At 38.6% G+C, this 14298-nt stretch overlaps 1 protein-coding gene across 3 annotated transcripts in view; it reads right to left on the bottom strand.

Moving 5' to 3' along the window:
- Positions 1 to 14298, bottom strand: part of RGPD4 (RANBP2 like and GRIP domain containing 4) — a 33436-nt gene that overhangs the window by 4899 nt on the left and 14239 nt on the right. Inside the window, exons 20-27 of one of the 3 annotated variants that reach the window (XM_059839603.1) lie at positions 9898 to 14290; positions 8911 to 8988; positions 4198 to 4365; positions 2751 to 2843; positions 1698 to 1891; positions 1065 to 1293; positions 487 to 585; positions 172 to 314 (exon numbers count right to left, since the gene is read on the bottom strand). In XM_059839603.1, coding sequence (XP_059695586.1) covers positions 172 to 314; positions 487 to 585; positions 1065 to 1293; positions 1698 to 1891; positions 2751 to 2843; positions 4198 to 4365; positions 8911 to 8988; positions 9898 to 14290 — 5397 coding nt within the window. Of the gene's footprint in view, positions 1 to 171; positions 315 to 486; positions 586 to 1064; positions 1294 to 1697; positions 1895 to 2750; positions 2844 to 4197; positions 4366 to 8910; positions 8989 to 9897; positions 14291 to 14298 lie in introns of all 3 variants that reach the window. The other 2 variants (XM_059839602.1, XM_059839604.1) reach the window with 2 other exon arrangements.

Below are 14298 nucleotides of genomic sequence, written 5' to 3'. Positions count from 1 at the left end.
CTGTACTAGGATTTAAAACAACAGGTGGCTTCAACATAGTCAGTGTAAAATATGCAGAACAAGGCACAACAACATAGAAAGCAAAGCTAGTTGAGCAAAACATTTTAAAGCTTGCTGTGTTAGCAGAGATGCTTATCTTAATGTTGTTTTATATTCCAGAAGTCATCTTACCTCTGGTAAGGACACAATTGGCTCAAAGTGGATATCATCACTATGTACTACCTCATCATCACTACCACCTTCATCTTCATCTGCTTTACGGGTGGTATCTCCAAAGACAGCTGCTCCTGTATTTGCCCATTTGAAGTTTTTATCTACAATTAAGAGAGTGACATTTTAAACTTTGTGTAGTTGTTTTTTCTTCCTGACAAAAACTTTCAAAAAATTGTTGTTTCTAACAATCAGCAGAAATTTTGTGCACAAAAGGTATGTTGTATGAAACAAAAGTCCAGCTGAGGTTTAATCTCAGAGACTAGCTGAACTCACCTTTTGAGCCAAAAGCAAAGTCTTCAGAACTTTTGGATGCCAGATCTGCAAATGACAGGCCTGCAGTATTGCCAAAACCAAATGAGATGATTCTGTTTTCTTTCAAACAAATAAAAAGGAGAAAGTCAAAGATTTTTCTCTACTTTCTTAAAGAAAATGCATTTATATAGTCACATGAACAAAGTGGAGAACTGTCTACAGCATTTTTTCCTTCCAATAAATTTAAAGTTTGAATGACATTTGTCATAATGACCATCTATTATGGTTTGAAAAATGGGCCCAACACTGAGTTTCAGCATACTACTTACATGCTGATCCACAGAGCTCATGTGGTATTTAACAGTAATCTAATGAAAGTACATCATATTTAAATTACACAATAGACACTAGCATTGTTTTGTTGTAGTGAAAGTGAACTCAAAATTTGATGTAAACATATTTTTACCAGACTCGTACCTATGTTTCTAATTCAGTATTGGTACTACTTCTCCCCATGACAGCAACTCTGCTAGGTAAACTGATCCACAGAAAAGCATAGTTTCCTACCAAAACCCCTCAGCATATACCCCTGACCTTACCTTGTGTTGACTCTGAACCATCTGAATCACTCTTTTTAGCTGACAAATCTACAGGTTTGTCTTCAGCTCGTGATAAGGTCTGTGATACTTGCACAGTTTCTGTGGTGGAATGTGATTCTTCACTGCTGGTACCTGACTGGACAAGTACTGTCACCTCATCTTTTGATGGAATGGGTATTTCTTCCTTACTGATACAGACAAAGTCACTCGAGCTTGCAACTTCATTCTCCTGCAATTAATCAAAAAAGTAATGTAATAGGTAAATAAGTTAGAAGACCTTAGGATTCAAACCTCCTCCGCAGGAGTCTGAGAACAGTCCTTCTAGAAAAATAAAGAACACCAAGAAAGATTGCTGCAAGCTTTCTGAAATTTTTCATTACTGTTAACACATAAGGATGTTAACTTGACAAGAGACTGAAGTAACTTTGAAGTAGTCTGTTTTCAAAAAAATACTATTATTTCCTGAAATCAAATCTCCTGTGTTGGCACACACTTGAGGCACTGCTACAAAAAACCTCCATTTTTCCCAAATAAAACTGGATGTTTTAGTTCTAAAACTGTACTGTCTCACACATATATGAAGCAATTGTACAAGTTTAATAACAAGAAATTCTGTAAAGATTTAGCTCTTACTTTCATTTCTTGAATTTTAGCTTCTGCCTTTAAGTCTTCCAGACTGTCACCCTCAGTATCAGTACTGACACCACAAACAGATGCAGATGGAACCTGCAGAGCTTTTGTTTCATCTTTCTCCTCAGGAGCTGGTTTCTTTTCCAGAGTAGCAGCACATTCTCTTTCATTGTTGAATTCACTTTTCTTTGCAAGGCCTGCTGTAAAAAATTAATGAAAAATAGCTGTGAATGCAGCTACATACTGAAATACTTTTTAGCCTTGACATTATAAATTAACCTCATAATAGCCAAATCAACTTGAAGACAGACTTCTTGAGTTTCACAGACAGCATTACTGTTTAAATAGTGGAAGTGAAGAATAACCTAACCTAACCTGGGGTGGCTAGAATTGAAAATACATAATCTGTGGTTTTTTACTGCTGTCAGGGAATTTCCATGCAATGAAGAATTTCATCATGCAGCTGCCACTACTAATAACTTCCTTCAGTATCTCCTGATATTTCAGATGGATCAATCCTTCTAGCACATATCCTCAAAAAAATCCCAAACTTTACTTCCAGAAGTATCTACCTTCAAGTTATGTAACACTGAAGTCTGAGACACAGTCAGACACACATAAGCAAGTTGTCTACACCTGTATTTTTAGTATAGAGATCAAATAGCACCACTCTCAAGCTTCAATTGACTAACTGCAGAAGTAGCAAGTATTCAAAGATGTAGACAACTTTCTCTTGAGCAGTATCATGCTCAATGCTGAATATTCAAATTTTTCATATTCAGAAGGAGCTCAAGATAGGAAGAGACTTTGATATTCTTGTTTAGAAATCACCTGGAATGTGCATTTCTCTTTCAGGTACCCCTTTACTGCTAGCCAGCAGTTTAAGATATTGAGCTCAACCCTGTATGCTGAGATGCAGGTTTTCTGCACTCAGCACCTCTGCTTCTAGAAACCATCCCAGGAAATATGAAATTAACCTCTGCCCATGTGTCCTTCAGATTCAGAGTTTATGTTTCAGTACATGAAGTACAATAATTAAAATTTATCAAGACATACCTTTCACAGGAACTTGCCCTTTCTTTTTCTCTTCTGAATCACTGGGATAGAGTCTTCCATTAAGTTTCTTAACAGCTGTTTCATAGTCTTCATCTTAAACACAGGAAAAAAGAGTAAGTTCTCAGGCCCACTCTAGGTCAGAGAAGTCTGCTAAGCCCTTCCAACTCACAAGGCTAGCAGGCATATGTAATTTTTGCTTGTATTTTAAGAGTTACACAAGTCAACAAGTAAGCTGTCACTTCTAGTTTTGCTCACGTGCTCCAGAGTGCTGCTAACACTTTTTCTCAGCCTAGATTGCTACAGATACATAGCATAGGTTTTGCTTTTGGAAAATATATTTCTTACTGAGTGATTTTATTAAGGCTAACACTAAAGCAATTTGGGGAAGAAGACTGAAGATTTTTACAAAAAAAATTTGGAAGCTCAGGTACTTGCGGGAGGGGGCTTGTCTTCTCCCATTTTCTGTTGAATATAATGTTTCAGAACTTCCATTTAAAGTATTTGCTGCTGAATAAATCAATCTTAATTACATGCAGTAAGGTTTGACATAAAGTAAGTTCACTTTAGAAGTAAGTTTGCTTTAGAAGAAAAATAACTCATTAGTATAACATTTAAGGAAGGTTAAATTGTTTGTTTTTAATAAAAAAAGGCTTTTTGTCTCAAAATACTAAAGTAGGTCTCTTGCTCAAATACCTCTTACCTAACCAAATGCCTGGGTAATGATGTCAACACCCGTAATACACCAAACAAATACCCTTTAGTCACTCCTGGGCTTCCACTGTACTGTTCTGTTTTGGAGACTTGAGTGTACATCTTCGGCCATAAGGACACTGACATGATTTCTTCTCACTGGCCCACACAAAAAATATTTCAGTGTCTAATGGTTCTAACAGTGCTAACTGAGTATCTCAAGTTGGAAGGGACCCATAAGGATCACCAACTGCAGCTCCCTGCTCCTTGCAGGACTACCTAAAACCAACCCATATGACTAAGGCCAAGCAACATCTGGGTGATGCACTCTGATGGGCATGTTGCTCTAACTGCTGTCCTGGGGAGCCTGTTCCAGGGCCTGACAACTCTTCCCAGAGAAAAACCTTTTCCTAATCTGAACTTCCCTGACAGCTTCATTCCATTTCCTTGTGTCCTATAGTTGAGCAGCAGAAAGAGATCAGCACCTCCTCCTCTGCTGATGCCCTTAAAGAAGTTTTGGACTGTGACAAGGTCACGCCTCAGTCTTGTCTTCTCCCAGCTGAACAAACCAAGTGACCTCAGCCACTCCTCCTGAGTCTAGCAATCAAGGCTGTTCACCTTGGTCACCCTCCAACAGTTTGATATCCTTCTTACACAAAACTGCACACAGCACTCAAGGTGGGGCTGCACCAGTCCAGTGTATTACACCCTTTCCCCACAAAAAGGCAGTGCAAATACAAATTTTGGCATTTCTTACCATCATCCTCATCACTGACATATCCAGGCTTATTCTTGTAACAGAAGAATGTTGAAGGGAGCTTGAGGAAGTCAGCAAGAGCTCTCTGTTCAGGGGTAGGTGTTAACTCGTAAACTATTACAACCTCATCAGATGGAACATCATCCTCTGACACCGTGGTCTTCTCAGCTTTTTTACAGAAATTGAACAAACCATTAAAACTGAATAATTTCAAAACAGGAAATAACATTAACCCCACATTATTACAGAACCAAATTAATTCTAAGGGCCTATATATTTTCTGCTGATAGACAGGAAAAAAAAAATCTGACTTACAGGAGTCAAGGACAGAACAGCAAAACTTACACACTGTTCTATTGCTTTTGGAATTCAAGCATTAAAACGAAACATGGCTGCATCTTCATATTATTAAAAGGTTTAATTAAGTCCACATGTTAAATAAGAGACAGCTACAGAGAAGAGTGACAGAGGTGACAAACAGAGGTAAATAAGCAAACTTCAGGCCTGACAAAAGTGAAGCTGTGAACAACAACCTGTCCAAGCAACTGAATAGAACTCATTTCAGATTACTTATGGGATAGCTGAGCTTTTTATTAGCTGATAATAAATTTACCATAATAGCAGTTACTGAAACTTTGATGGTTACAAAAGTAAAGTAATTCTTACTTCCACTATCAAACAACAAAGAGCACTGCTTTCAGCCTATTTAACTAGCTTTTGCAGCACAGAAATATCACCATCAGTTATATTATTTAGCTTTTTGTCTTCTTGCCTTCAACATTAAGCTATTCCTTCCACAAGTATTGAGATCAGTGCAAAGATTAAAGGTGAAAGTAAAGCCTAGAGCAAACTGCAGATAAAATATATGGCTGAAAGACAGCTTTGGGAACAAACATTTGAGTTTATTATGAGAGAATGGAAGCAGAGAGGATATAGCAATTTAAACATTAGGTATGGTTTGGTTGGGGTTCTGCTTGTTTGTGTTGTTTTGAGAAGGGGAATTTGGGGATAAAGGGCTAAGAAATAAAACTGTGAATTATTTTTAAGAATTGCCCCAATAGTGGTTTTTAAGAACAAAATGATTGATTTAATACCTCAGCTTATTTGCTAACAGCCTATTATCTTTTCTCCAGATTTAATTTAGTCAGTATCTGAAAAGTAGTCTCAAAAGCCTGCTGTGCTTTTCATTAAAGACATAATTCTCAGTCTGTGGCACAGTGTAATCAGAAGAAACCTAAATATCCAGCTAGAAACCAGTACTTAGTAGAAAAGTAGTACCCAGTTCCTGAAAAACATTGATTTTTCTGATCATAGAGTTTAACTTATCATTGCAAGAGGAGAAAAGGGCATAGGAGACATTTACAGACAAGTCTTTTGATCCTCTGAGACAACTAACACACTAAAATAAGTCTGCTCATTAAAAGCTTTTTACTTAATCATCCAGTAGATTAAGATCAGCATAAAGTAAAGTAACAGCAAAACCCCAAGTACTGATTCAAACTTATGTATTTTTTCAAAGTATTACCTCTACAGTCTTTGCCCCACCTTTGTTTACAAGTTGATCATTTCAGGCATTTATACACCAGTTACTACAAAGTAACTCAAACCCATCACCAGCACACTCTCCTAGACTAATTCTTTTTGCTCAGATTTTTAGATCTCAATAAGTTCTCTGAGCAGAGAAAGTACATGTAGGATAAAATTCCTGAACAGCAAATTTCTAAGTTCATATCGTGACTGCAAGACATACATGTTTTCATACATCTTCTGAGATTCTTGTCCAAAAACCTCAGTCACCCTAGATGATTTAAGGATTAGAAGTACATGTGTTATGAAGATATGCAGATATACCACATATTACTATGTGTTTTATTCTTTCCAGTTAGTTAAGCAAGTGTCTTAACTGGACTAAGTTTGCATCAAGTTGACCAGAGGTTTAAGTGTGGAGCATTTAGTCCTACAACAAGCAGCAGCTTTTCTTAGGATCAGAAAATTTTCAAAAATATATCTTTAAATATAACAAAACACTTCTTTCAAGTCAGGTAGATGGTAAAAATATGTGTTTTCTTTAATTTGAGCAGTAGAAATCTAGCTAGAAGCCATGGCAACAAATACACTGTTCCTGTGTTTTACCACACTCATTGCTCATCGGGTTTGACAGCATTTAAAGAGAGTTATCATGCAGTCTCTTTCAGTACCCTCTGGACAAAATAGCTAAATAAGAGAAATACATTTAAGGTCACTTCAGATTAAGTGAACAGGTAAAGTTCTCAGTGAAACTGATATACCAAACACTGGAATAATATTCTAGTGTTCCAAGCATCTACTCAAAATGATAAAAGACTTCAACAACAAAGATTACTGCTGCAAACACTTTAAATGTATCTTCACAGGCAGCCATGAAACAAAAAGCCACACATACAGACAATGTATTCTGAAAAGACCTGATTTTAGGATAACAGAACTTACTAACAATTGTGTAGATTTTTTCACCCAGAGTAGAATATGGAAGAAACAAATTCAGGACAATAACATGCACAACAGTTCTTTTCAAGACTGTACTGTATTTTCACTTTTGTTTGAACTGACATTAAATCTCTCTAGCTAGTCACAATTATGATATTTCCCCTCATGTATTTATCAATGAATAACTTCTCAATATAAGAGGAAAGCACCAGTTTAAATTCTAAAGCATGTAACAGGTACAGTAGCCTCCAACTGACATGACTCAAACTTGTAAAGCACTGGTGTGGTTTAAGTCCAGTTGGCAATTAAGTGCCACAGAGCTGCTGACTCACATTGTGTAACCGAGCAGAATGGGGAGGAGAATCACATGTAAAATTTGTAGGTGGAGATCAGAACAGTTTAGAAACTGAAATAGAAGTGACATATAATAAATAATAATACTAAAATGAAAAAGTAAAACTCAAGGAAAAACAAGTGAGGCCCAATACAGCTGCTCACCACCTGCTGACCAATGCCAGACCCCATTCCCACACTCCTACCAGCCCCTCTTCCAGATAACTCCAGCAGTTTACAAACTGGGCATGATGTTCCGTGGTGTGGAATATCCCTTTGGCCACTTCAAGTTCCAGCAAAGCTCCCTCCCAGCTTTTATTTGTGTACCTCCTCAATGGCACAGCATGAGACAAAAAAAAAAAGTCCATGACTTAGGGCAAGCACTGCTTAGCAGCAACCACAACATCAGTGTGTAATCAGCATTTTTCTCACAGTGAATCCAAAACCCAGCACTGTGCCAGCAACTGAGAAAAAAATTAACTTTATCCCAGCCAAAACGAGAATAAGAACTTATAAGAAGTTTATGACCTGACCTGAGAAAAGCATAAATGTGTGGAGGTGCAGAACTACTGAGGTTAAATATCTTTTAAATGTTGTTCTAGCACAACTCAGAAGCTACTCCCCAAAAGAAGTTCCCCGTAAGAAAAATTCATATCATATTTGTATTGGATAAGCTTGAAAACCTAATTTAGGAAGGACTTCTCAAAATCCTTTACTATTAAGTCAGAGCTCAAAGACCAGAAAGTTACACTGAAGACAATTATCAACTGTTAAAAAATCACTAAAAAGGTAATCATAACCTAATTATTAAAAAAGTAGAAGTGAAGAACAGTCAGTACCAGAAAGGCCTATTTTGTTTGTTTCGTTAAATACATCTCCCCTGCCATATGCCCCTATATAAAACCATGATCAATTTGAGGTAGGAAAAGTTATTGCATGTGTGCATTGGTACAGAATGATTAATCACTCCACATTTCGGACACTGTATTATGAAAATAGAACTGAATTGTTCATAAACTCCATCCACAGGGACGCTTGAAAACACAGAGCAAGTGACTTTAGGTTATGTATACAGAACAGGAATTCAGTGTTCAAGAACAGCTTTTCAAATGATATTTTGACACTTTGAAGCAATGTAAGACACTAATACTGGAAGATTGTCTTATGCAGACTAGAAGTTTGTTATTTAAAATTAAAATACTTTTAAAACCGTGTAAGTTGAGCATGCTTACACAGCAAGCATACTTGCAAGCAGCACACTGGTAGTAGCATATAATAAAACTACAAGCTGTAACAGTTTTGCCTACAGGGTCTGAATGTAAACAAATTGGTAGAAGTTTTCCAACCAGCTGAGGTAGACTTCAGATTATACGTGAAGGTGGCTCTCACTTCTGTGCACCCTTTCTTTACAAAAGCACAGCAGTTAAGACTGACAGTTGGGAAACTGAAGAGAACGTTTCCACAGAAGCTAAACACATTCAAGCTCTTGACTGGATAAGCTGTCTCAAGATCTTCAGGCTATTTCACTGACAGAGTAAACCACATCAGGCACCACAAGACAGTCTCTGAAAACAAAAATGCAATTTCTCTAGAAAAATGGAATTTAAGAGATCTAGTGTGCACGCATAGTAAAACTGTGAAGGAAGAAGTGCAGGGCACATATCCTCAAAAAATAAGGCAAACAGAAGCCAAAAGCTTAAACAGGGCCATTGTGCTGGCTCATGTAAACATACAAAGGGCTAGAGACATTCTTTAAAAGGACAAATAGAGTAGTCAGACACGAAATTTCAAGTACTCTCCTTCAGCATGCATGTTAATTATAAGGATTACCGAGCCAGCTGCTTGACTCAGCTGGGTTATTGTCCATGCCTGCTAGAGTGTTTTTATCACACATTCAGTGCAGTATGTAAATACCTTTACTATCAGGTTGCATGGAGGATGTGCTTGTCCAAAAGGCCATTGGATTAGATTTAAAGAGGCTAAAATTAAATCCTAAAAAAATAAATTGTTGGTATATAAGTGTTTACCTGGAATTTTAAAAGGATAGAACAGACTTATCTATGTTCTCCAAGTATTCCATAGTCATATTCCACAGCAGGAAATTTCATCTGTTTCTACACAAGCTTATCCAACTCATGTGAATGGACTGCAGCTATCATCTTCTGCCATGTCATTTACTACTAAGCTAATAATGAGACAGGACATGTTCATAATTCTGAGACATTCCATCCTTCTTCTCACAAAGACACTTAAGCACATTACAGTGCTCCTGTCACAGCCACAGCTTCTGCCTATGCATCTTTTTCAAACTGTAACAGAAACCATACAACTGAGTATGCCATCACACTCTTTTCAGGCTAAGGAAGCAGGCTGACATCTGATGTTAAGCTATACAACCAAAATTGCAGAGGCCAGTATTTAACACTTGAAACAAAGGTATATAAACAAGTTTCACAATACCCATTTACTTAATTATGGTGATAATGCAAATTTTAGCTGAAGCATACATCTGCTGTTCTCACACTTGGCCACTCAGAGCAAAGGCCCAGGAACATACAACATCGACTACCTATTGAAGTTCCAAAAGCAAATCCACAAATTCTTTGAGCGTTTAAATCCAAGATTCAGATGCAGCACTTCAGAGTTTAAGCTCTCTACCTGAAAATTCTGTTCTCAGTAAACAAATTTCCATCCTGCATCATACATCTTCATTTTTATATGAAAATAATTATGACTTAAAATTCCCTTCTTCAGTTGAACCTCTGGAGAACTTGTGGATACCTGCATCAAAACTGAAAAAAACTACCTATTCTCAAAAGAATAAACAAAAATGAATAGCACAGAGCTGACTGCTTAGGAAGTTGCATACTTGAATAAATTACTAGTAAAACTCATACCCACCTTTGTCCAGAATTCTAAATGAGAAGTTAGATGGTCCATCTTGTGTTGAAGCTGGCAAGTTGTCTACCTTGGTGTCTACAGGCTTCTGAGTAGCACTTGAGATTTTTGGTGATTCAGAGACTTCTGGCTCTTTCTGTGCTGTGTTCTGAGATGCTGGAATATGGCCTTCACTCTTTCTTGGGGGATTAAAACTGAAGCCAAAGAGAGAACCAGTGGCTGAAGTATTTCCAAATGTGAATGTCTTTGACTTTTCATTACTGAAAATACTCTTGACGGATTCAGATCCAAACACAAACTTTGGAGGAGAAACCACTGTTTTTGTTGGTGTTTCAGAAGTACTTAACACTTCTGCAGCCTCTACAGTTGCATCAGAAGTATCATCACCATGGCTCACATCAGTTCTTTCTCTGGTTGTTTCTTCTAGCACAGCTACAGCATTTTTACCACATGGAGATTCCTTTGGTGTATTGGCACGAGAAGAAAGAGGTGTTATCAGTGTCTCTCTCTCTTGGGCATGCTTCGCTTCATCAAAAATTTGCTTAAATGAATCTGCAACATCTTGCAGCTTGAATCGCACAGCCAGAAGTTCCACTTTTCTTTCCCCATCTGCAAAATCACATGCAGTCCATACCCAGGCTCTATCAGATCCTTTCATTTGCTGCATATTCATATCTGGTGTTATCCTGTGATTGGCACAGAGTTTTAGTACCTGGTCCCTTCTCATCACTATACGAACTTGTTTGTTGTCATAGTTCTGCAATATCTTGATATCCCCAATCCCTCTCTCTTTCCATTGATTTGCATCTTTGTCATATCTGTAGAGTTTGGCTCTATGACTGAAGATAACCTGCTCATTTTCCTCACCACTGGTAACTTCCACAAGATCAGGCAGAGGTACCACAGGTTCAAAGTACTGTCCATCTCTTTCCTCTTCTTGAGTAACATCAGAATCTTCATCTGTGCCTACTGATGTTCTACTCTGATTCTGTTTGGCAGGAGATTTGGATGGGCTCAAAGCAGATTTAAAGCTGAAACTAAAACCAGTGGTAGACTCTCCAAATCTAAACAGATTTTTCCTTACAGGGCTACTTGCAAGAGGTGACGCATATACAGAACTACTTACACTATCATCTAATGCTTCTTCACGCAAGTCATAGTTATCCCACTCCAGAGTAGGGCCTGTACTTTCAGCATGTGGCTTTATAACCAAATCAGAAGTACTGCTAGTACAAACAGGGTTTACACTTTCCTCTTCTGACAGTTTCGTTTTGTCATCTGTCAGAAAAGTTTTGAGATCTTTTAAGCCACACTTCATTTCTTCTGCTCTCTGTATAAGCTGAGCTGTCCTACCTGTATCAACAAGTTTATGGGGTGTCTGCAGTGGTATATCTAGTAGTAGCCTCTGACATTCTTCAAACTTCTGTTTGAACTCCTCAGCCTGCTCTGGTGTCTTGAATTTTGCAGCCAGATGCTCCAGCTTTGCATCACCATCAGAAAAGTCATTGGCCATCCACATCCATGCTTTGTCTGAGCCAGACAGCTGTTTCAGGTTCATTGTTGTTGTTATCCAGTGATTTGCACACACCTTCAGTACTTGCTCACGCCGCATCAATATTCTTACTTTGCCATTAACTTCATTTTTAAGAATCTTCAGAATGCCCACCCCACGTTCCTTCCACTGGCTTGTTTCTGGATCAAACCTGAACAGCTTTACTCTCTGGGAGTATAACACTTTCTCATCTTCCTCTCCTGTAAATGGTTCTACTTTTTCAGGCATCTGAACTATAGGTTCGAAATGGATATCATCACTGTCCTCTGTCTTATACACATCATCATCCTTCTCACCAAGGTCAGCAGATGTGTTCGCTTTCTGATCTGTTTTAGAATTTTGTGAAGAAAACAACTTTTCACCTGCACCTGAAAAGCCTTTGAAGTTAGGGTCCTTTTTGCCAAATTGAAAACCTTCCCTGGGAGTATTTTTTGCAAGCTCAGCAAAAGTAGAAGTGCTGCTATTCTGCCCAAAAACAAAGTCAATTTTCTCCTTGTCTGCTGTTTCTTGAAATTGGAATCCAATTCCACTGTCTGAAGGCAATTCCTTTTTGTCTTTTTCATCAACACTTTTTAAGAAACCAGTTGCATGCTCTTTGGATGGCTCATCTTTCTTAGTGGTATTTTTACTAGACTCCTGTATCCCAAATTTACTAGACTCCTGTATCCCAAATTTAAATCCACCTGCAGGCATTTGCATTGAAAAGCTAAATCCTTCCTTTGCAGACTTAGCTTCAGTATCAGAAGAAATCTGAAATGTAAATGGTGGTGTCTTGCCTTGCTCAAGACCAAACTTAAAGCCTGATCCTAACTGTCCTCCATCAAGTTCAGGCAATTTACTTTTCAAGCCAAAAGCCGGAGTTGGCAAAGTACCACCAGCTGGCTTAGCAGACGGATTTGGTGTTTCACAGGCTACACAGGCTGGCGAAGAACCTTCATTCCTCACAAGACAAACACTGCAATCCCACTGACCTTCCTTTTTAGTAAAAAGCCCTTCAAACCCATTTTTCTGTGGCTTACTTGTATCAGCAATGGAACCAAGCCCCAGAGCAGCAGATGCCTGAACAGAAGGTGTGGATGTATTTGGTTGATTTTGAGGTTTTGGACTCTGACAGGAACAGCAGTTCACATCTTCTGCTTCATTTCGGGTTGGGCATACAGAGCAGTCCCACTGACCTTCCTTTTTAGCAAAAGGAGATCCAAACTTATCCTGCATTGTGTTACCACTTGGCTTCAAACTTCCATAGCCAGTCATTGGGGTGCCATGTGTTTCCCACAAAGCTGGATTTGGACTTTGACATGATACACAATTCTTTACAGTTGCTTCATTTGGAACTAAACATACTTTACACTCCCATTGGTCCTTCTTCAAGAGATGCTGCCCAAACCCACCAGAAGAACAGGCTTGCTGAGCATCCTTCCCAAATGAAATGGTAGTGCTAGATGCTGTGGATGTAGCTGTATGGGTGCCTTTGCTGTCAGGTTCACTACTTGTTCCATCTTTTAGAAACTGAAAGCCCAAGTTCATGGTCCCTGAAGTGGTTCTGTTGGGCTCCTTGATGTTCTGATTTGCTGTTTCTTTTGCAGTCCCACTGCTCTGAGCCACAGAAGTGTCAGCATTTGATCCCAAGGATTTTAAAATATTCTGCGCCTCCTCAAACTTTTTTTTGAAAAGCATTGCTTCTTCAGGTGTTTTAAATCTAATTGCAAGCTGTTCTGGTTTTGGCAATTCATCTGCGTAGTCTAAAGCATGCCATACAAATGACTTATCTGATGCAGCATTTGGAGTTAATTTCATATCAGTATTTATGTAGTGATTTGCACAAATTTTCAGCACTTGGTCCCGTCTCATTAAGAGACGAAATTTGCCAGATACTTTATGTTTCAATATTTTCACATTTCCAATACCTCTTTCTTTCCATTCTTTAGATTCTGCATCAAAACGAAAGAGCTTGGCTCTGTTGCAGAAGAATTCTTCTTCATCTTCCTCACCTGTCTTTACTTCAATCTTATCAGGAAGTGGCACCACAGGATCAAAATGAGGACCATCATCATCCTCATCTCCACCATGGGTGCTTCCTCCTTCTGTTTCGTGACTTCTATTGGCCAAATCTGAATTTGAAGCCATAAATACAGGCTTACTTGGTTCTTGAACACTAAATGTATCACTCTTCTCAAAACCCACATTTTTCTGTACATTTTGCCCCGTGTTTTCTCGAAGAGAGATGCCTGGAATATGTTTATTGCTAAAATTGAAGATATTTCTTGAACTGTTTGTGGGATCGCTAACTGGCTTTTGATCAATGTATCTATCATCCTGTAAAGGTTTGTCAGATGTTAGAAGATCCAAGAGACTTTCTCTACTATTAAAAGGTGCATTAAGGGGCTGTGGTGCAACTTGAGGGGGAGAAGAGAAAGTGAAGTCCCCATCATTAGACTTGAAGTTAGGTTTAAACTTAAAAGTTGTCGGCTGACTTGGCTGTGCTGGTGTTGACAGAGGTGGTTTTGATCCTTCTGCTGTTCCCGGCTGTCCAAATTTAGGCATGGCTTTTGGTTCTGCAGGCTTTAAGGTGGGTGGCGTGACTGAACGGTTTGTGAAATACCCTGGTTTAGGCAGTGTTGGGTTGGTGCTTGCCTGTGGAACACTGTAGTTGTAATAGTCATCAGCTGTACGAGGAGAAATGAGTGTAGTACCAGGAGAATCAAAACGCAGAGGTGGGCCATACATTTCTTGGGAAAACATACAACCAGAAGTGTTTTGCAGAGGTGGTGTATGCATGGGTGGTGGCTGATAGGAATATATATGTGGCTGAGGCGTAAGTCTGTTCATGCCATAGACAGGAGGCTAAAGAA

Source organism: Haemorhous mexicanus, chromosome 2 (genome assembly GCF_027477595.1).
Source record: "Haemorhous mexicanus isolate bHaeMex1 chromosome 2, bHaeMex1.pri, whole genome shotgun sequence".
NCBI classification, from domain to species: Eukaryota; Metazoa; Chordata; class Aves; order Passeriformes; family Fringillidae; genus Haemorhous; species Haemorhous mexicanus.
The sequence above is the reverse complement of the archived record's forward strand: the minus strand, read 5'-3'. Positions and strand labels throughout refer to the sequence as shown.